The following is a 22665-nucleotide window of genomic DNA, read 5'->3' on the forward strand; positions in this document are numbered from 1 at the left end:
GGCCAGAATAGTCAAATCAGGAGCAACATTCTCTTTAAGCTGCACGGCCGTGCGGCTCTCTGCCAGAGTCCCACACAGCCCGGGACCGGCTTTTCTAATGTAAAATTTCACACAAGCAAAACTGTGTATGGGCCGAGCAGCCCCTTAAAGAGGTCATGCTCCCCCCAAAAAAATAGGGGGTAACTTGGTCAGGAGGTGACAAAAGTACAGATGAGGTTTGAGCAGTAAATGGTCCGAGGTAGGGATGGAATCAGGCAATGTTAGAGGTGGAAGTAGGCAGTCTTTGTGATGTAGAGGACATGCATTTTGGCGCTTAGCTCGGGATCAAATAGGGCACAGAGGCTGCGCACAGTGTGCTTCAGCCCGAGACATTTGCCACAGAGGGGGATGGAATCAGTGGTGAGGGAACGGTGTGTATGGGGCGGGGGGGGGGGGGGAAAGAGAGGAGAAAAGAGAAGATGCAATGGCTTTGGTATTTATTTAGAAGAATTTGGGTACTATCATATTGGTAAGAGTGGAACCAAGCAAGGGCAATCTGACAGCTGGACAATAGAGGAAAGGCTTTGTAAAAAAGGATAGTGTCAGCCTTGGCTCAGTAGTAACACACTCACCAAGTCAAAAGGTCATGGGTTCAAACCCCATTTCAGAGACTTGAGCATATAAACTAGGTTGGCACTATAGTGTAGTATTGAAGGAACATAGAACTAGGAGTAGGCCATTCAGTTCATTGAGCCTGTTATGCCATTCAATTAGATCAAGGCTGATCTGTACCTTAATACCATTTACTTGCCTTTGCTCCATATCCATTGATACCTTCACCTAACAAATATCTATCGATCTGAGTCTTGAAAATTTCAATTGATGCAGCATCAACATCCACCACTTTGTGGGGGATAAAGGTCTGGATTTCCACAGTCCCATGTGTGAAAAAGTGCTTCCTGATGTCACTCCTAAAAAGGCCTAGCTCTAATTTTAAGATCGTGTTCCTTTGTTGTGGAGGTAGTGCTGCACAGAGATGCCCTCTTTTGCATGAGATGTTAACCAAGGTCACATCGGCCTTCGCAAGTGGACACAAAAGATCCATTGCACTATACAAAAGGAGAGCAAGAGGGTTGTCCAAGTGTCCTGACCAATGTTTACCTCTCAAATCAACACCACCAAACCAGATGATCTGGTCATTTATTTCTGCTGTTTGTGGGACCTTGCTGTGCACAAATTGGCTGCTTCATTTGTCGACCTTACAACAGCGACTATACTTCAGAAGTATTTAATTGACTGATGTGCTTTACAATGTCCTGAGGAAGGTAAAGTCACCATATAAATGCAAGTTCACTTTTTCTTTTAAAATTTGCATTTCAATTATATTAATACTTTGGATTTTACCAGGTAAATAATCCATCAGATAATTATGAAGTGTTTATTATTTTGTCCTAATTACCCCTTGCATTATTGGATATTTCAATATCATTACATTCTTCTCAATCAATAGAAACAGGTACTTTCCTGGGTAGACAATCTTATACCACTATAGACTAGCCTTCATCAATAATGAGATGTTAACAACCAGCCACTAAAAAAAAAATCACCAATCAACTTTAATTTTTAGCACCCCATTTTTGTTTGCTCCAACCACTCACGATTATCTGGCATGTGACCAGCTGTCTGTTAATTGTCATCCTTTAACCAGTTAATAAGCATGTTAAGAGCAGCCCCTTAATTACCTGCCCTCTAATTTTTCCTACCTGCTGTGAAGGAATGCCTAGCTTCCCTCGGCTCTCACCACCCGACCTTGCCAGATGGTGGGCACTGCAGAACCAAATCTGCACCTGACCATGAGTTATGCTGCCAACCTGACTTGGAATAAAAGTCTTACCAGATCCTGCAAGACAAATTATCCTTACAATCTTAATGTAGCCTGAAAGTTATAAAAGGATGTGGGCAACTGTTAACCATTAGGATAATTTAGTTTTTAAATCACTCCACATGGGTGGTGAATATACAACTCTTATTATTGTGACAAGATTTAAAAAATGCTAGTGGATCCACATGGAAGCAGTGAATTGGGAGTATATGGCAGAATTTTGAGAGATGCGCTGGGAGACAATGTAGTAAATGGATAATAGTGGCATTTCCTGATTGAAGTTACCCCCAAAAATAATCAGAAAACTGTTAAAATTTTGGTGCTACAGACACAAAGTGTGGTGTGCGCTATTTTATAAGGCTAAGAACATTATATACCATGGATCAACAGAATTAATTTTTCTTTTGTTAAGGTGTAGGTGTCTCTTTCAAAAGTTTAAAAGTCTGACTAATGTTAAGTAAACACTGGATAAGTTCATACACAGGTCAGTTATGATGATGCAGACCATCTTTCTCTGGTACTTTTCTATTACTGCAGTTTGCCTGTACATTCAGAGTGACTGCCTTTGCTCCTCATACTTTTTTTCAAAGATGAAACAGAAATTTGCATTAGTGTGTGATGTCTGAAGTGTGTGATCTCCCCTGCCATTTCCCTCAGCAAGTTGGAGGACATGCAATTTTCTACTGACAGGATCGTCACACCATGTAATGAAGACTAATATATTATGGATAAATTAAAAACATCCCATTTTAAATAGCTTTAAATACTTACTCTGCCCTGGTATACTGCAGTTAACATGCTGAGATTCCTAAAAAATAAAAGACAATACAAGTTGTGAAATGTACTGCATCTAAAATGGTCACATTAGGACTGGAAATGGAGCAAACTCCTCTTTGACCCACAGCTGTTCCGTTGACTATCCATATTTTAAGCAATACAGGTTTCTATAATCCACTGTCATTCAGGAAATTTTCACAGTACACTTTACCTGCAAGATCATACACATATTCTGTAGGATTTTAATCACAATACATGCTGTAAAAACAGTGCTGGAAGTAAAGTAGCTTTTTAAAGTTACTCGCAACCTTGGCGAGTAGGACATTTTTTGAACTCCGTGAAATGAACTTTCCACTCACCAAACTCTGTTAATTGAACTTTAACCAGAGAAAATGAATCCTAAAAGAATTAAAATGCACAAGAATCTAGTGGGGTAGAGAAGAGCGGCTACAGGCCAAAAAAGGATCAGGTGCAGCATGAAAGCAAAAGGAAATAGAGAAAGAGAGAAAGAAACACATCAAGGTTAATTCCAAGCTGCAGGTGATTTTCGACTTTCTAAAGGTGGAAAGTAGTAGAGCTTTCTCAAGCTAACTAGTAAGTGAACTTTCTAGATTTGCTGTAAAATAAATGCATCATCTTAAATACAAATAGATGTCTGTACATAAAAGACATTAAAAAAAAAAAAATCACGTTTCCCTTTGTTGGGCGTTAGTGGAAATATTCAATTTTGCTGATAACATTTGAGCCTCTCATCACAGGAATGGAACACGATCTGTTCAAAGAAATACTCAATATCATCAGCATTAAAGTGTATTTAAATTTGAAGAGGTTTGGCAGGTTGCATATAGATTTTTCTACTAAAAAGGATACAAAGATACTCAAGTTCCCTTTCTTTGTGAATTCCTCTGCAATGCCTTCCTCACACTCCTGCAGTGTGCTTGTCCTTTGACATTTCTTCATTTTCTCTGACAGTTCCTTTTTCTTCTCCCACAGCATGGATTCACATCTACATTATTTCTTTCCTCTCCTACATCACATAAATTCCTCTGTTCTTGTACTCTTCTCTTGACCCCAATTTTAAATATTCCATTTCTGTAGAGGTAAACACAGATACCCACCTTTGTTGGAAATGGAAATTTTGATGGCTCAGCCTTGCACGGTGTATGAATTGCTGTCAGAGGTGGTGGCCAGGAGTGAGTCATTTCCTACAGCACAGTGTACAATGGGTCAGAATTGTATTCCTTGACAGATGGCTCAAGTGACTCCTAATTAACAGGTGATTTATGCAAGTTTTTATCTAAACTGAACCTGATTTCAGCTCAAACATCCTGGAACTTCAACTATAATAATATATTAAAAAGCTCACATCTGCACACACATCCTGTTAGCATTTTTCATTATAAATATGAGCAAAGGAATTTATAATGAAAACTGATGTGAACCTATCAAGCTATAATTACACCCTCCCACCAGCAGCCGTGCTGCAGTGCCTCCACTGGCAGGTGTAATTACAGCATGACAAGTCTACATAATCAATTTGCATTATAAATATGGGCATCGGAATTTATAATGGAAATACAAAAATAACAACATTTTTGACTAAGTTGGGGAGTGAATCACATCTGTGCGCCCTGGTCAAATTATCCCCTGCCTTCTAACATACTTCACCCAGATTACACTTGGTCTTTGACTTCCCATGTAGAATGCCGCAGGAGATCAACTAACAAACTAAAAGATACTTTTACACATTTTCACAGTATTTATTTTTTTATTTTTTTTACTTCCACAGATCTCAACGCAAGTGTGTAAAATGAACTTTGCAGTATTGTACATTTATAACAGGAAAACAGTATTAAAATGACAATTAACAAAAGTTTACTTTCAGTCCTTCCACCAATTCCGGCTTAGCTTTCTGCACCACTGTATCAATGTTGCTCTTCAGTTAATCTAGAAAGCTCAGTTTAGCAAAATGGGAAGAAATCCCTACCACTCCTCATCTCAACTGTAAAACAACTGCACACTGTTTTCACAGGAGATTCAGCTGGAGCTGCTAACCATGCCCTCTGGGGCTGCTTTTAGAAAACTGTTGGGAAGACTTTAATTCACACGGCCACCCCTGCAGTGCAACTAAAGTGGATAAATGCATCACCTGCATTGTACCGAGCCATGCAGACCAGGATTATGCATAGTTTGATCTCTGATGTATGCTAAATTAGGCAACAGTGGGAACACTAATTGCCCTCAGCGTTGAGGAGGGGATAAATAGCTGCTAGGATTACTGCTCATCACTACCCAGTGCCCCTGCATGTAAAGCAATTGTGTGAACACAGGATTGGTCTTGGTTATAATTAACCACACCACAAAATCAAGCAACCTGCAGGCACTCACTGACGAGGCTCACATGTAAAGAGTGGCCACAATACCAGAGGGCTTCCAGTGCCTGTGATATTATACCTCAGCAGCACCATCCCCTAGAATAAGTCAGTGCCTTCGGGAAAGGAGGGAGCAAAGGGGAAGGGAGGAAACAAATAAAAATGTCAGAGTAAACAAGATAGGAATACTAATACCAATGATCATAATGGACATACCTTTAGAATCTCATCCACACAGCTGGCATCACCTGACACAGAAGACTGTAAATTTCAAAAAGAAATAAATGTAATTTTTGCTCACCAACAGAATATTTTATTTGATGGTTTCATGCCTTGTATATACTACTGACATTGCTACTAAGCCATCAGCAATACCACCATTTTTAACAAAATTAAACCAGATCCAAATGATTGGGAGGCCACTTATGAGTGAGTCAACAAACCAGTATAAACAAAGGTTCATATTTTAAATATCATGGGTCATAAAGCCTCCTAAACCAAAGCAACATATAAATGTATGTCTGGTGAAATAATTTGGGAGTTTTAGGAACATTCTCATTCTACAGTACCTAGTCTATAACTAATACCAAAATAACCCTTCCTGTAAGAAGTATTGGTGGTAACTTTCAAAGAAATCCACTTTCTTTCCCTTGCTACTGTCAGACATTGCCACTATGCTGGAGCCCATAGTCACCAAGTTTTGAATATGGCACTGCAATTATCCAAACAGTAACAAATAGGCTAAGCAGATTTCAAAATAGTAGGCTACTGTTTCTTAATGTGGCCAAATAGCTACCCAGTCTCTCTCCATTTACTCTTTGTTTGAACAAAAAGCAAAACCTGCAGATGCTGAACCCACCCCCCCCCCAACACCGAAAATGCTGGAAACATTTCAGGTCAGGCAGCATCTGTGGAGAGAGCAGTGAAATTGATGTTTTGGGTGCGAACCCATTGTCAAAACTCAGAAGCGCCACACCTGAAACATCAACTCTTCTGTTCTTTCCAAAGATGCGGCCTAACCGGCTGAGCATTTCCAACTTCACCGGTTTTTGTTTCTACACTTTTTTTTTTAAAAACAAGATCTAAATTTTAGTCCTCATTAGCTCTTTTTGATGGCAGCATTTTGACGGTCCTTATTTACTCCCATAATACAGCAGCCTGCCTGCTTCAATACTTAATTTTAGAATTTTCTTTTAAACCTAGTTGAGCGACAAGCTGATAATCACAGTGGTAAAATTCTTTTGCTTAATTAAGTGCTTTTTAAAAATCAAGCAATTACTGCTAAGTTAACCCCCAAAATAACAATCTAACAATATACAGTGAAGAACATAAAAATGTTAGTCAGCTTTCGTAGGAATCAGCTGTTGTTTTACACAATTCATTCGGTGCTACAGGTATACCATAGACTTTTGAACAATAAATTCTAAAACAGTGATGAACGGAAGGGAGAAACTTATACTGCCACTTGAATTAAAAACAATACATAGGAATTAAATATCCAATGTTATTTTGTAGACCTTTCTTGTAAGGACATCAGTTGAGGTACAGTACAAGAGAAGAATGCATTTCCTGCTGGTGGTGGGCTCATTTACTTGGAATACAATAAACACAAGTAGCCCTGGCACAAATTACATATGCTGTGGTGGGAAAGCATATTGTATGAGTAAAGAGTAGGTTCAGCTACTAGCTTACTAAAAAAGCAAGCAATTTCACTTTTCAGTCTTTACATAGTTGTGGAAATATATCCAATAAGATCAAACTTTATGGCTAATGAGGGGACAAAACCCTAATTTTTAAATTGATCTAAACAACAAGTATTGAACAAAAAATTTGGACAACCTACAGTCATTTTTTTTTTGGGGGGGGGGGGGGGGGTGCGAAGAGGGAAACAAAGGAAGGTTGACATTTTTATTACTGCACAATTTGAAGGTAATTCGCACACCCACCAAGATCCAATCAGAGCTGTACTGCAACTACAAATATTTTCAACATTTAATCATTCACTCAATGTGGGCACCCAAAGGATTGACTATAAAGTAGGGGCTGCATGGACTGCTTCTGTTCCTATGTACCAACAATTTTTACACTAACCATACGGTAACGCTCGATAATGCAAAATACACATTTTACTTTTAAATTCCTCCACAGTTTTTGCCGAGTCAAAAGTTACATGTGCCATAAATAATTCTAACTCTAAGTCAGAAGGATTTAGGTTTGAGCCTCACACCAGACAGCCCCAGCGAGTGGAGATGAAAGTTCTGGTCTCTGAGTACTAGATTGACATCCAGCAGGGTACTTGTGTCCAATGGAAGCAAAGTGGTGACAGATCCCATTGTAACTGACTGGTCCTCCTAGTAGCGGGTGGAGAGTCAGGCTAACAACCTGGCCATGTAAAAATGTCTGTTACAGAAACAACCCAGAGGACAATTTTCTGGATCTAAAAGTAGTGAAAGAAATGGGTTGCCTCATATACTGTACTATGCAGAGAGAGAAAGAAGATCTGAAAGCTCAGAGCAGAAAGTGCTCACTTTACAATCAATACTCTCAGGCAGCCCAATGCTCAACAGTTCTCTGCAATGTCATAACAGTGCATTCTGTCTCAATAGGGACAGTTAGGTAAAGTGTTTGGAAGCAGTGAAGTGCAGCTCAGCTAATAATTTTATCTCCTTAGGTTTGTATATTGAACTAATTGCAATTCTGTATTAGCTGTAAAGTCATTCTGGGTTTGAGGTTACGCAACTACTTCAAGGAACTTGTAGTGTCAGCAAAATATCCAATTTCTATTTTAAACAAGATATTATACCTTGTTGGTACATCAATAAAGTTGCTTTAAAATTCAGTTTTTGAATGAGCAAAAGTCACATTAAACTTTCATTCTACTATGAGCTTTCATTTAAAGCTGAAGAGAATGGCGTGAAATTTTGGCACGTTCAGGAAAAAAAGATAATTTGCTTACCTCCACTGGTTGAGATGGGATTTTTAGTTTTGAGAGATGTACTTTGTTACCCGACTTCATTTCTGCCAGACTGCTGCCATGAGACTGGTTACCATAATGCTCGGAAGAAATCTTCGGCTCTAACGATTCATTAGGGGCTTGATCCTGTCCATCCATAGGCCTTACATATGCAGTGGGCTTCTGAATCATTGAGCTGGGTTTGGACATCAATGCAGGAGTGAATGACTGCGAAGAATGCTGCCCACTAGCAGGAAAAGTGTGAACACGAGATGGAGAGTCCCAGGTAGCATCTAGGTCTCGAGGAGATTTTGACCGATGGCGCTCTTTACTATGGTGGTCACTTCCTTGAGACCTGGAATGACTAGAACTTAAAGATGATGAAACTGCAGGTGGCTTAGCTGGACTGACTGAATGGGATTTTGAATGTTCAGATCCATGTTGGCCACTTCTCTTACGATTGCTGCTGTACGAATCACGGTCGTGTCTCTGGCTACTGCTACTGCCAGTATTGCTGCTGCCACCACTGAGTCTTTGGCTACTGCCATGGCTGCTTTGCAACCCTGAACTTGACCTCTTTTGTGACTGTGATGAAGTACTAGGGGCAGAAGTTGCTGGACCCACTGGAGTCCACTTACTACTTTGGTGAGATGTACCGTGTCTCTGCTCACCAAAGAAAGCTTGGTCAGGTTTCTCATCTGTAGTTGATGGAACTGTCCCTTTGGGTGTGTGTTTTTGAACAGATTTATCTCCTATCGAGTCTTTCATTTCATCATAATTTCCCAACATGCTCTGGATTCTGCTAGAAAGTTTATCTTCTGTTCGCCCCTGTTTTTAGAAAAATATATATACATATATATAAAAAAGTAGAAAGTTCTTAATTTTTAAAGAAAATATTTCGTTTCAGCTGATAACGAAAAAAACAATTGACAATTACAATACATAATAAGGCAACATTGTGAATGATGACAATCACACTAGCAGGCACGGATACATATGGCCATCACAATTTCAAATACAGCGGTCACGTTTTTGGGAGATGACTGAAAGAGAAACTATAGTTTGCTCTGATACTTATATCATAAATCATCAAAAAGCCAGCGTGGCTTTTAACTGTACAACAGGAATAGAGAATTACATTTTGGCGAGATCTGTTAAGCTAATGAGTTATCAATTCGTAACTGCAAAGACATTCTGCATTACAACAAAACACATTCTTTAAAGACAATTCAGTTTAGGAGCAAATAGAAGTTATATAAAGAAAACAGAATATCTAAAATAACCCTGACTAGAAAGCATGCATTCCTACTCAAACCTTTGAAATTCCCCAAGAAATGGATGTCCAGATTTGGACCTCCGTTCTGCCATTTGTGAACTCTATCCCCCCCTCCCGCAGATCCATCTACAGTATTAAGAGGTCATCAGTGCAACTGTTTAAATTTTTTTTTAAAAAAGACAAAGCGTCAGAAATGTGGAATAACTGATTGGGATAGTTGCACGGGAAGATGAACACAGACATGATACAAACTGCATGGTGCCATGATTTATTTCAGAAGTTCCAATTACAATAGGTAGCTCCGGGAAAAAAATCCTTTAGCAAAATAATTGGTCAGTTTAAGATTTATAGTATAATTTTAAAAAGGTTTGACTGAATGTGTATGCAACCAGCTTTTGCAATGCACAGTTCAACCCTGCGCTTCCTGATCTACACACTTCTGCCACTGCCTCCTCAATTCAACTACCACGACCAATCTGCCTTGCCCTCAGTCAAAACAAATTACATTTCTGAAAAAAGACACAATTAGGAAATGATTGGATTCCAACTCCTTCCTGTAGCCTCTTTTCAAGATAATACCTCCAAAGAAAAAAAAAGTGTTCTTTTTTATTGTCCTATTTTGTCCCAGGTGATCTCAACAAATTAGAATACAAGAACAAAAGAAATTGGAGCTGGAGTAGGCCATTTGGCCCTTCGAGCCCGCTCTGCCATTCAACAAGATCACGGCTGATCTTCTACCTCAACGCCACCTCCCGCACTATCACAATATCCATTAATCCCTTTTGTTCCCAAAAATGTATCAACCTCTGTCTTGAACATACTCAACAACTGAACATCCACAGCTCTCTGGGGTAGAGAATTCCAAAGATTCACAACCCTTTGAGTGAAGACATTTCTCCTCATCAGTCCTAAATGGCCGGCCCCTTATTTTGAGACTGTGGCTCCGTGTTCTAGATTCCCCAGCCAGGGGAAACATCAGCTTAGCATTAACCCTGTCAAGCCCCTTAAGAATTTTATATGTTCCAATTAGATCAGCTCTCATTCTTCTAAACTCTAGGGAATATAGGCCTCGTCTACTCAATCTTTCCTCATAGGGCAACCCCCTCAGCTCAGGAACCAGTCTAGTGAACCTTCGTTGCACTCCCTCTAAGGCAAGTATGTCTTTCCTTAGGTAAGGAGACCAGAACTGTAAAAGGTACTCCAGTGTGGCCTCACCAATGCCCTGTATGATTGCAGCAAGACTTCTTTACTCTTATATACTCTAATTGAGATTGAGGATGTTAAACAGGAAGAGGGAGAAGGGGGAAAAAGGGAGAGAAAATAAGCCAAAGGAGAGCTATGCAGTCTATTGGATAGCTTTATGTTTATTACAAGTCACTGTGGAATAACAAAGTGCTGCTGCCGTTTGTACAGCTCTGGCCAAGTGGCAAGAAATCAGCCAATGAACCACTGCAATTACTCAAGCTCAAAAGTTTCAGGGTAAATCTTGGAAATGGTTAACTAATTGTCTGAAGAATAGTAAACAACTGGGACTTGTTGGAGGAGTTATGTTGAGGTATGGGGGAGATGCTGAGTGGGATGGCCCATAGATCTGTATTTGGGCCACTACTGTTTCCAATTTACATCAATGACATCAAGAGTGGGAAAAGGAGATACAGCCGTAAAGTAATAAAAAGCAAGTTTAGCACTGATATCAGGAAGTGCTTCTTCACATAGAATGGAGGCAAAAAACTTGATATTATTTAGGGGGAACCCCAAGGTGATGATCCAAATGGTTTTCCTCACCTGCACATATTGTGAATTTGCGGGAGGTCCTGGCTTTCAGTTGCACTCATGGGCATACACAGGACACACGCTTTTTAATTTCCTGAAATAACCAAAATGGATACCACTTCCTTCCCCAGAAATGCCCTCGACTCCCCCTCCCGAGAAATGTGTGCATCAGGGGACATTGGGCACAGTTTGTAAGTTTGTAGAAATTTTCTGCTTCCATCCCTGGTTACATCATGCAGCAATTTCAAGACACCAATACTGAGAGTTATAGCACTGAGGAAATTTAGCCAATAACAGGAACTGCTCTTAATCTCAGTCGCTGGAGTAGTGTCTGCGTTACAGGCGTTTGCAAACTGAAAAAAACATGCACAAGTTTCTTGCATCTGCAATGACAGATGGTGCAATGAAGCATGGGGGATTCTTGCGCTATTATGAAAACAGTAGGCACAAGCACAGGGTGAGTAAAAGAGATGCAGCCAGAGATGGACAGTGACAGAGAAACGAGCACAGCCACAAAGACATTGACCAATAGACTAGCACAACCAGAGAGACAGACACAACCAGGTGCAGCAATAGCAATATCACAGAGCCAAGTACAGGCACAACCACAGTGCAGAGCCAGACACAGCCACAACTTCAGTATTAAACATTACAGAACACAAAAATACACCCAGCAAGAAGGGTGCAACCTGGTCCTGCATCTCTCTTACCCCAAAAGTAGGACGTTTTCATGTCAATTGTACCTTTCTCTGCTTGATTATCACAAATTTGTTGGGCTATGATTTGTGTAATGAACAGAGTTTATAGTAAAGCAGGCTATCATATCGCCTCCAAATAAAGAGCAATTAAAATCTTCAAAACTCAGGTTTACAAACCTTTAAATTTATGGAATCATCAGGAACCTTAGATTAAAGTAGTATAGACAACAGTAAGAATGCAAGACATTGAACAGGCATGAAGTAGTTAAGCACCCTAAGTATATGACACACATTATTGTTAAAAGAACATGGTATTGCTTTTTGGTGAATTGTGGCCCTTGACTACAAGTTAGTGAGTACCTCTGGATTACCAGATGCAGAAAAACAAAGAGCATCAATTTATTTTCTGAAACACATTCACACACACAAATGTGTAGCAGGTGCAAAAAGATTTAACTTAAGCCTATCAAGTTCATTTCACATAAGACTCTTAAAGCCAAGACTTGAGTTTGCATTTGGTGTCTGTGGAATCCTGAGTGCATAAAAATCATTGCCACATTTGCCTACGTAACACACATTTCTAAGTAAATCATTACACGGGAAGCACCTCGAGGGATGTAAATGCTTTATGAATTCAAGGCTTGTTTTTCTGACAGCTAATTCAGAACCCCTTGCATGCCCAGGTCCATCAGTAATTGGGAATTTCTGACCAGTGCAAAGGAGAATTTAATTCAGCTTCAAACTTGCTTTTATCATTAAAACAGCTCCCAATTGAGGATCACAAGGGAAAGGGGCAGGATGCCAAGCTTCCTAACCTAAAAAGTTACATGTTCAAGGATAATTATTAGCTTTGCTCACCCATATTTACTGTACCTGTACTTTATACGGCTCAGCAAAGAGAGGGGAATTTCCAGGGAAAGTCTCTTCATTCTGCTGAATTCCTTGATTTCTCCGTTCTCGTTCTTTCATTCGTAGTACATTTCTATCTTCACGGTTCATGTTGCTGAAAAGAAAAAAACACAGCCAGCTGTCTTTTCAGAGAAATGGTGATGGCACGAGTTTGAAAGAATCTTTTACAACCTGCAATTCTTGATGAGATCTGCATGCATGCCAAGTGTTACATCAGCAAATGTGTTAAAAAGAGGAAGCCTCACCAACACCACTGGTAAATCCAGCTTTCTTTTTCTGTTTAAGCATGGAGTGGTAACACTGAAATATGCTACGTGCAGCCATCAACACAGACAACATAAGGAAGTTACTAACATGTGCAGATGGAATAAGAACACCAACACATCATGGGTTATGCCATTTTCAGTATGGTTTTATGATGGCTATTCACCTCTGCGACATTGTTAGGTTCAGTAATTTCTCCAACCCAATCTCTGCCTAATAAGGTAATCAATACTCCCATTTGAACAGAAGCAACAGAGAGGTAAACTTGTAATAAAAAATGATGGTTAATGGAGACAATGACTTTCAAAGAGATATAGGCATTAACAATACATTTCACAAGTCAAACATTATGATTTTGAGAGCTGCTATTTTCATATTGATGGGATAGCACAGTCCCTACCACTTATGCGGGAATGTGATTTTCCCACTATAAGAAGTGGACGGTAAAACAGCTGTGCGACGCACACAAAAAGCAAAATCGTGGATATTCTCAAAGTCTCCATCTCTGGCTCAATGCGATTCTTCCCTATTGTGGACTTGCATTTGCCGCTATAACATATTGGAGTAATTCAATAAGTGTTGCGTTTCTTTGTTATAGAGCTAATCAATTCAAAAACATTTTTAAAAAGCTGGTGGCAACTTGTTAACATTATGACAAAGCTTCCACCTCCTATATGCTTGAAATAGCTGGCGTGGTTAATATATTATAAGGGGTGCCCCTCTGTAATTGACTTCAATGGTAATGGTTAGTGCCACTGGCCAGATATAAGCGACTGCCCATGATGAGGGTGGACGGTGCAAGTGGTGGGACCTGCATATTCTGACATAACACAACATATATCTGTGCATTCATTTTGTATCTTTAAAAAAAAAAATACTCCTCTCTTCTCATTCCTCCTAAAAGAATTGCATACGTATATTTAAAATTGAAAACGGTAGGAAAAAAATCAAGGATTCCAAAACTACATTAAATGAGGTTGCGGATCATTGAAAATGAGCGCTGGCACAATAAGAGGAAGACAAGATTCCAAATAGCAAAGAAACAGACCATTTAGTAAGCCCCCAATAACCTTCAGTAACATCCTTTGCTTCTTTTGATTAATTTTATTTCTATATTTCCTATTGAATTGCCCTACAATAGGCATAGTTACAAACACTAAACTTTAGTGGGTACTATAAGCATCAGCTCATTTTAAATAATTAGCAGCCCCTGGCATGACACACTATATAACATTTAATAGTAATGGTTTATAATTAATTGGTTCTGCTCCAAGCAAGTAAGCTGCTGCTGTTGTGACATCAGAACTTTGTTTGAAGAGGTGGGGGGGAGGGGGCAGAGAAAGAGGAGGAAAGCTGAGAAAATTACCCAGAATATACGCAATAGCAAAAGCACTGGCAACTTTGTTTTTACTTTTAAAATTAAAATATGTGCAGAACAGAACCTTTCATCCTCTCTTGAAAAAAAACACGGTCTCCTTGCTGTGGTTCCATAAGGACCAGCCATCTTCCAGTACCTTAGCCAAGTAACCATTATTCAGATGTGATCCTTGAGTGATCACATGGGTGATTGTGAGGTGTGTGTGGGGGGTGGTGGAGGAAGAGAAATCAGAGCCAAGCCCAATCCTGTCCTTCACACTTGTGCAGTTCCAGCAGTGGCTGCTGAATAAGATGTAGAAACCCTGGTTGACTAGTCTGTCCCTAATCCAGAGACACTGAAACTCCCTTATGCACGGAGGTCAACAAACTTAGGGATACCCAGGGATCAAATCTGGAAGCTTTGTAGTTTGTATAGTTCCACTACTCACTGGATAGATAAACTTGCTGAACCACCAGGAAGAAAGTACTTTTAACAAACAGAATACAAGTTAGTTTCAGAGCCTAAAGAAAATAAACCATATAAAAAAAGTTGTAGGGAACCTAACACTTGTAGTGACCTACCACCACTTAGGCATGACTGTGCTGTAGACCACATGATTACACTGATGCATGACAATAAAAGTTTGAGCAGCACACACTTTTGCAAAATATCACAATATCAAACAGATTCGTTTGAAAATTTATTTTCTGAACATAAATGTTAGTAAACAATAGCATAGCGGTTATGTTACTAGATGAGTAATCCAGAAGACTGGACTAATAATCCAGAGACGTGGGTTCAAATCCCACCACGGCAGCTGTGGAATTTAAATTTAGTTAATTAAATAAATCTGGAATAAAAAAGTTAGTATCAGTAATGGTGACCATGCGACTGTCGTTAAAAACCCATCTGGTTCATTAATGTCCTTTAGGGTAGGAAATCTGCCATCCTTACCTGGTCTGGCCTATATGTGACTCCAGACTATATGTGGTCGACTCTTAACTGCCCGCTGGAATGGCCTAACAAGCCACTCAGTTGTACACAACCGCTATGAAAAACAGTAAGAATAAAACCGGACGGACCACCCACCATTGACCTTGGCACCGGCTTCGGATACAACAGCACACCCAGCCCTGTCGACCCTGCAAAGCCCTCCTCACTAGCATCTGGGGACTCGTGCCAAAATTGGGAGAGCTGTCGCACAGACTAGTCAAGCAACAGCCTGACATAGTCATACTCGCTGAATCATACCTTTCAGCCAATGTCCCAAACTTCTCCATCACCATCCATGGGTATGTCCTGTCCTACCGGAAGGACAGACCCACCAGAGGTGGTGGCACAGTGGTATACAGTCGGGAGGGAGTGGCCTTGGGAGTCCTCAACATTGACTCCGGACCCCATGAAGTCTCATGGCTTCAGGTCAAGCATGGGCAAGGAAACCTCCTGCCGATTACCACCTACCGCCCTCCCTCAGCTGATGAATCAATACTCCTCCATGTTGAACACCACTTGAAAGAAGCACTGAAGGAAGCAAGGGCACAGAATGTACTCTGGGTACTCATGACAACATTGGTAGCAGTGACCACCTCAGTCATTGTGGAGATGAAGTCCCGTCTTCAGACAGAGGACACCCTCCATCGTGTTGTGTGGCACTACCATCGTGCTAAATGGGATAGATTCAGAACAGATCTAGAAGCTCAAAACTGGGCATCCATGAGGCGCTGTGGGCCATCAGCAGCAGCAGAATTGTATCCCACCACAATCTGTAACCTCATGGTCTGGTATATCCCTCACTCTACTATCTCTACTGTTACCATCAAGCCAGGGGACCAACCCTGGTTCAATCAGGAGTGCAGAAGAGCATGCCAGGAGCAGCACCAGGCATACCTACAAGTGAGGTGCCAACCTGGGGAAGTTGCAACACAGGGCTACATGGATGCTAAACAGCAGAAGCAGCATGCTATAGACAGAGTTAAGCGATGCCACAATCAACGGATCAGATCAAAGCTCTGCAGTCCTACCATATCCAATCGTGAATGGTGGTGGACAATTAAACAACTAAGGGGAGGAGGCTCCATGAATATCCCCATCCTCAATGATGGCGGAGCCCAGCACACGAGTGCAAAACACAAGGTTGAAGCGTTTGCAACCATCTTTAGCCAGGAGTGCCGAGTGGATGATCCATATCGGCCTCCTCCCGAGGTCCCCACCATCACAGAAGCCAGTCTTCAGCCAATTCAATTCACTCCACGTGATATCAAGAAACCGCTGAGTGCACTGGATACAGCAAAGGCTATGGGCCTTGACAACATCCCGGCTGTCGTGCTGAAGACTTGTGCTCCAGAACTAGCTGCGCCTCTAGCCAAGCTGTTCCAGTACAGCTACAACACTGGCATCTACCCGACAATGTGGAAAACTGCCCAGGTATGTCCAGTCCACAAAAAGCAGGACAAATCTAAACCGGCCAATTAGCACCCCATCAGCCTACTCCCAATCATCAGCAGTGATGGAGGTGTCGTCGACAGTGCTATCAAGCAGCACTTACTCACCAATTACCTGCTCACCGATGTTCAGTTTGGGTTCCGCCAGGACCGCTCGGCTCCAGACCTCATTACAGCCTTGGTCCAAACATGGACTAATGAGCTGAATTCCAGAGGTGAGGTGAGAGTGACTGCCCCTGACATCAAGGCAGCATTTGACCGAGTGTGGCATCAAGGAGCCCTAGTAAAATTGAAGTCAATGGGAATCAGGGGAAAAACTCTTCACTGGCTAGTCATACCTAGCATAAAGGAAGGTGGTTGTAGTTGTTGGAGGCCAATCATCTCAGCCCCAGGGACATCGCTGCAGGAGTTCCTCAGGGCAGTGTCCTAGGCCCAACCATCTTCAGCTGCTTCATCAATGACCATCCCTCTATCATAAGGTCAGAAGTGGGGATGTTCGCTGATGATTGCAAAGTGTTCAGTTCCATTCGCAACCCCTCAGATAACAAAGCAGTCCATGCCCGAATGCAGCAAGACCTGGATGATATCAGGCTTGGGCTGCTAAGTAGCAAGTAACATTCGGGCTACAAAAGTGCCAGGCAATGACTACCTCCAACAAGCAAGAGTCTAACCAACGCCCCTTGACAGTCAATGGCATTACCATTGCCGAATCCCCCACCATCATCATCCTGGGGGGTGGGGGGGGGGGGGTGGTCACCATTGACCAGAAACTTAACTGGACCAGCCACATAAATACTGTGGCAACAAGAGCAGGTCATAGGCTAGGTATTCTGCAGCGAGTGTCTCACCTCCTGACTCCCCAAAAGCCTTTCCACCATCTACAAGGCACAAGTCAGGAGTGTGATGAAATACTCTCCACTTACTTGGATGAGTGCAGCTCCAACAACACTCGGGAAGCTTGACACCATCCATGACAAAGCAGCCTGCTTGATTGGCACTCCATTCACCACCTTAAACATTCACACTCTCCACCACCGGTGCACCGTGGCTACAGTGTGTACCATCAACAAAATGCACTGCAGCAACTCGTACGGCTTCTTCGGCAGTGCCACCCAGCTGGACAACGGAGGAGAGGCGTTGGTGGAGGATATGGGCAGCAGAGTTTTGGATGACTTCAAATTTAGAGGGTGCAAGGTGAGAGGCCAGCCAGGAGAGTATTGGAATAGTCGATTCTAGAGTTAACAAAAGCATGGATGAGAGTTTCAGCAGATGATGAGCTGAGGCAAGGGTGGAGACGGGTGACGTTATGGAGGTGGAAGTAGGCGGTCTTGATGATGGAGAGGATATGGGGTCAGAAGCTCAATTCAGGGTCAAATAGGTGAGGTCAACCGTGTCAAAGGCTGTAGACAGGTCGAGAAGGATGAGGAGGGATAGTTTAACATGGTCACAGTCACATAGGATGGTATTTGTGACTTTCATAAGGGCCATTTCAGTGTTGTGGCAGGGGTGCATCCCCTGAACATCCCATAATGTATCAAGCACTGACCTGCATGACATTGTTATGTAGTTACATGATGCACAATAGGGTGACTTGACCACAACTAATCTGAACTTGGATGGATCTGGCAGCCAATAACTGTCAAAACGAGAACTTAATAGTGGGAGAATGAGCTAACTGTGCCACTCTGCTCTAGTTATCGTACATGTAGCTGGTCTTCCTGTAAACTGGCTGCACTGTACAAGCACATTCCATGACGTACAGACGGGCTGTGATGTTTTGGCCAGTGAATTGTTTAGTGACATCAGAGAGCGAAAAGCAGCTTGCATAAGTGAAGGCGTCATGATGTCAGCGCCTAAGTGCACTGCTGCCAATGGAGTAAAGTGTTTACTGGCCCCAAAATGATCAGCGGTGGTAAAAAAGTAGCATTTGAAAAGAAAAGATCTTATCAATCCATTTAGAAAAATCTGCTATTTTTAGTTACTGGCTATGCGAGATCTGCATTATAAGCTTGTGGGCAAAAACTCATGTGAGAAGTTAGTAACTGCAAACAGACCATAAATGTTTACCATTGAACCAACTTTAGTTCCACAAAACAGAGTCAACAGAGACACCCCCATCAGGTCAACGTGGCTAAATTATCAGTGCATGCTGGGATTTAGCTAGAATGGGTCTGCCAGCCAACTCAAGGTTGTACTGCATGCTTTATGGTTACTAACACTGCTCAATAAAGTCTTATGCTTTCAGAATGCATTGTTTAACTTCTGCCTGGTCAGTCATTCTTCATAGTTCACATAAAAACAAACATTCCACTAAAAGCATACCAAGGTTCTTCACAAAACTAGATAGCCTCATTATTGAGGTTCAAACAGAACTATACCTAGTTGACATTCCAGTAATATCACCAGCACAAGAAAGAAATGGACACGGAGATCAATGCTATTTTTGCGACATTTCTTTGTGATCTTTTTGTACCCCATAATTATGAAATTTTGGGTGCAAAAGGGAACCTATTGCAAATGGAAATAAGAGTGTGATCCATTATTTCACTGCAATGGTGATGTAATATATTGGAGCTCCAACACATTGCAACAAAGTACTACCACAGGTCGTGCTATTACCCACGTACAAGTTCAGCAGTGTTAATGCAAGTGGAACAAATCAAGATTATTTTACGTCACTCTCACACACCGCTCACTTGCAGGATAAAAAGCAGATAAGGGTGAAACAAAGCAGCTTTGTCTGTGTTAGAATATTTTTTGGATTCCTTCTTACTGATCACAGCTAGCTGTTTTTGTAAGATGTGTGTTACTGTCTGGCTAATTTCCACACCTCAGAACAAAGCAGAGATACAAATAGTTCAGGAAGGCCTTTGTTCTGCATTGTTTGATTGTTGCCATTGTACATGGACGGAGACCCATGTAACAGGTCAAATTATCGGACACAGACCAATGAATCTAGTCATTCCATTCAAACACCCTATGTAACTGACAAGGTACCCATCTAATATAGTTGAGAATAAATACAGTTTTTAACGTCCTTTTTTTCAGTACATGTTCAAAGAATTTTGAGTGGTATATCTTCAGCTGACTTTCTCCCAGCCAGCATGCAAGGTCCATCTTGGGTACATAGCTTTATTTTAAAAAGAGGCTCTATGGTGGCATTTTACCACATAAGAAGTGAGCAACCATGTTTCAAGGAACAATTTTATGTTTATAGAGTTAATACAGGAAAAATATCTTTTGTTTTAATATTGAGAATAAAGTTTGTATTTACATCGAAACGGTTTGTACTGAATACTGCTCATTTATGCTAAAATGAATTTGTCCAATAGTGCATATATTTTTACCTCACTGAGCACAAGATTACTTGGTGGCAAATGATATCTTCCAGAAAGCCCTAAATCCCATGGCAAGGGTTTGATGTTAGGGTCGAGTCTCACTAGATACTAGTGCATTTCCTGTCACTCAGCTCTCAATGAGTCAAAGGATATGGAAACTCTTGCTTTGTCATTTTTTTCAGGAAGAGAGATGTGGCATTCCAAATAGGGAGGTGTTTTTCAATTCACAGGATTCACTCAAGAATCAAACAGAAAAGCCCGTTTTTTTGTGCTGCAGACACATATAAAGTGTAACACAAGACTTAGGCCTAGAAATTCAGTTGGTTGCGCCAGCCGTTAGCGCCTTAGGAGGAGTAGATGTCGGGCGCTAGGCGGCTAGCGCCCGGGCGCAGCGTGAACTGTGCCTCGCCCCAACTTCACTAGAGATTTAGCGGCGGCGCAAAGTCTTTGCGCGCGCTCAGCTGCGCGCGCAGATCATGACGTCATTTCCTCGTGCAACGCCCTTTGTGCACCCCCAACCGGAACTTCAGTGGCGACGCCCCATTGTGCGCCTGGCGCCCCTAGCGACTGTTAGAGTGGAACGGTGCTCAGCCGATGCGGGGCGCGCAAATTAAAGGGCACTCCTCCTGCAATATAAAAGGCTGCCATTTCGCAGCACTCCTTCTTGAGAAACGGATCTTTGGAGAGAGACCAAGGTAGATAGCTTTCTGCTTTGGCTCAACACTCGGACAGGTACTTCTGGCTTCAGGCCACAGCTTTCCACTAGTCCTTGCCTTCATTGACATCTCATTGTTTGCCAGCATATTATGGGGGCTGCAATGGGTGTCAACGCTGGCTTTCTCAATTACATCCAAAGGGCTCACAGACGCCGTGAGAGTGGCGCAGCCCTGGCTAGATGGAGAGGGGGCAACAGGCGTCAGCAAAGGAGGCCTTACCCACCCAGGGTATACCGCCAGCAGTTCTCCTATCTCAACATGTCTGAGGAGCAGTGTTCGGAGGCTGCGATTCAGAAGGGACGTGGTCACAGAGATCTGCCAGCTGCTTGGCGGTGATCTGCAGCCACAGCTGAGGAGCAGGACGTCTCTGTCGGTAGCAGTGAAGGTGACGGTGGCTCTCAACTTCTATGCCACCGGCTCCTTCCAATCCGCTACTGGGGACATTGCCAACATCTCCCAGTTCGCCGTGCATTGCTGCATCCGCCAGGTCACCAATGCCCTTTTCAAAAGGAGACGTCAGTTCATCTCCTTCTCCATGGCCCTTGCCAAGCAGCAACAGCATGCAATGGGCTTTGCAGCATTCACGGGCTTCCCCATGGTGCAGGGCGCCATTGACTGCACACATGTGGCTTTGCGGGCACCTCTGGAGAATGCCGAGGATTACCGCAACCGGAAGGGCTACCATTCGCTGAACGTCCAGCTGGTGTGTGACCACAGGCAGCTCATCCTAGCTGTCAATGCCCGCTTTCCAGGCAGCAGCCACGATGCCTTCATCCTGCGACAGGCTTCTGTGGCAGATATGTTCCAGGCACAGCCTCACCCACGAGGATGGCTTATCGGGGACAAAGGCTATCCTTTGTGTACCTGGCTGATGACCCCGCTCCGTGCGCCCAGCACCCCTGCTGAAGAGGGATACAACGAGAGCCATCAAGCGACCAGGAACATCATCGAACAAACAATCGGCGTCCTGAAGCAACGGTTCCGCTGTCTGGATCGTTCCGGTGGAGCCCTACAGTATTCGCCGGAGCAAGTCTCCCATTTCGTGGTCGTTTGCTGCATGCTGCACAACCTGGCTATCCGCAGGACTCAGCCACTGCCACCAGAGATTGGAGGACCCCCTCAGGAGGAGGAGGACCAGCACAGGAGGGAGGCACAAAGTGCAAGGGCCGCCCGTCGCCGGCTTATTGAACGTCGGTTCTAGGCCCCCTCTCAGGGACTGGCTTGTGCCAATGTCAGCAGATGAATGTAGCCGCTCCACAAGCCCTCAGCCGAGCGGGGCAACCAGGACTTAACCAAAAAACCATGCACACTGCAATTTAACAACAATAATTTATTGAAAACCTCTGCCCTTCCCACATTACATGCTCATGTGGAGAAGCCCCCTCCAAAAACACAAAACTACCAGTCTCGGCCTTACAAAAAGAAAGACACCAGTCTCGGCCTTACACAAAAACAACTGCACCAGTGTCGGCCTTACAACAAGTACCAGGCATTTGTGCATACCTCTACTTTTTGCCCTGCGAGGGCGATGCCTTGCGCATCCTTGCCTGGCCCCTGCCCGCCCTGCTGCTCCTCCTCAATGGGAGCCCAGTGGCTGCAGCAAGGCTGGGGGAAGGCTGCGGAGGGGCAGATGGCGAGACGGCAGATGCCCTTGGGGGTCGGCCTGCACCAGCTCTGGCCTTGGAGTGGCCGGCTGCTAACTGTTCCAACTCTGGCTGGGCGGCAGCAGTCTGTCCAGCAGCTCGTGGCAGCTGCAATGGCGGAGTGGCAGTGTCGGCTGCAGGAATGGTGGCAACCTGGCAGATCGCAAGTGCTCGCTGGTCGCCTGAGACATTGGCACTCGCACGGGCCAGCACTGCAGCATGCGCAGCAAACAGCTGAAGAACAGACTGCTGGGCTGCTGCTGCGCGGCGAGTGCCCTGGCGATGCC

At 42.9% G+C, this 22665-nt stretch overlaps 1 protein-coding gene across 7 annotated transcripts in view; it reads right to left on the reverse strand.

The window, feature by feature from the left end:
- The window catches only part of aff4 (AF4/FMR2 family, member 4), a 118565-nt gene that overhangs the window by 48991 nt on the left and 46909 nt on the right, over positions 1 to 22665 (reverse strand). For 3 of the 7 annotated variants that reach the window (XM_085995759.1, XM_085995757.1, XM_085995756.1), the window contains 5 exons: positions 12584 to 12713; positions 7967 to 8791; positions 5227 to 5271; positions 3757 to 3843; positions 2633 to 2669 (listed from right to left, as the gene is read on the reverse strand). In XM_085995759.1, the coding sequence (XP_085851885.1) occupies positions 2633 to 2669; positions 3757 to 3843; positions 5227 to 5271; positions 7967 to 8791; positions 12584 to 12713 (1124 nt within the window). The other 4 variants (XM_085995761.1, XM_085995760.1, XM_085995762.1 and 1 more) reach the window with 3 other exon arrangements.

Source organism: Somniosus microcephalus, chromosome 8 (assembly GCF_052327205.1).
Source record: "Somniosus microcephalus isolate GS21.2 chromosome 8, FLI_Smic_1.0, whole genome shotgun sequence".
Lineage (NCBI taxonomy): Eukaryota > Metazoa > Chordata > Chondrichthyes > Squaliformes > Somniosidae > Somniosus > Somniosus microcephalus.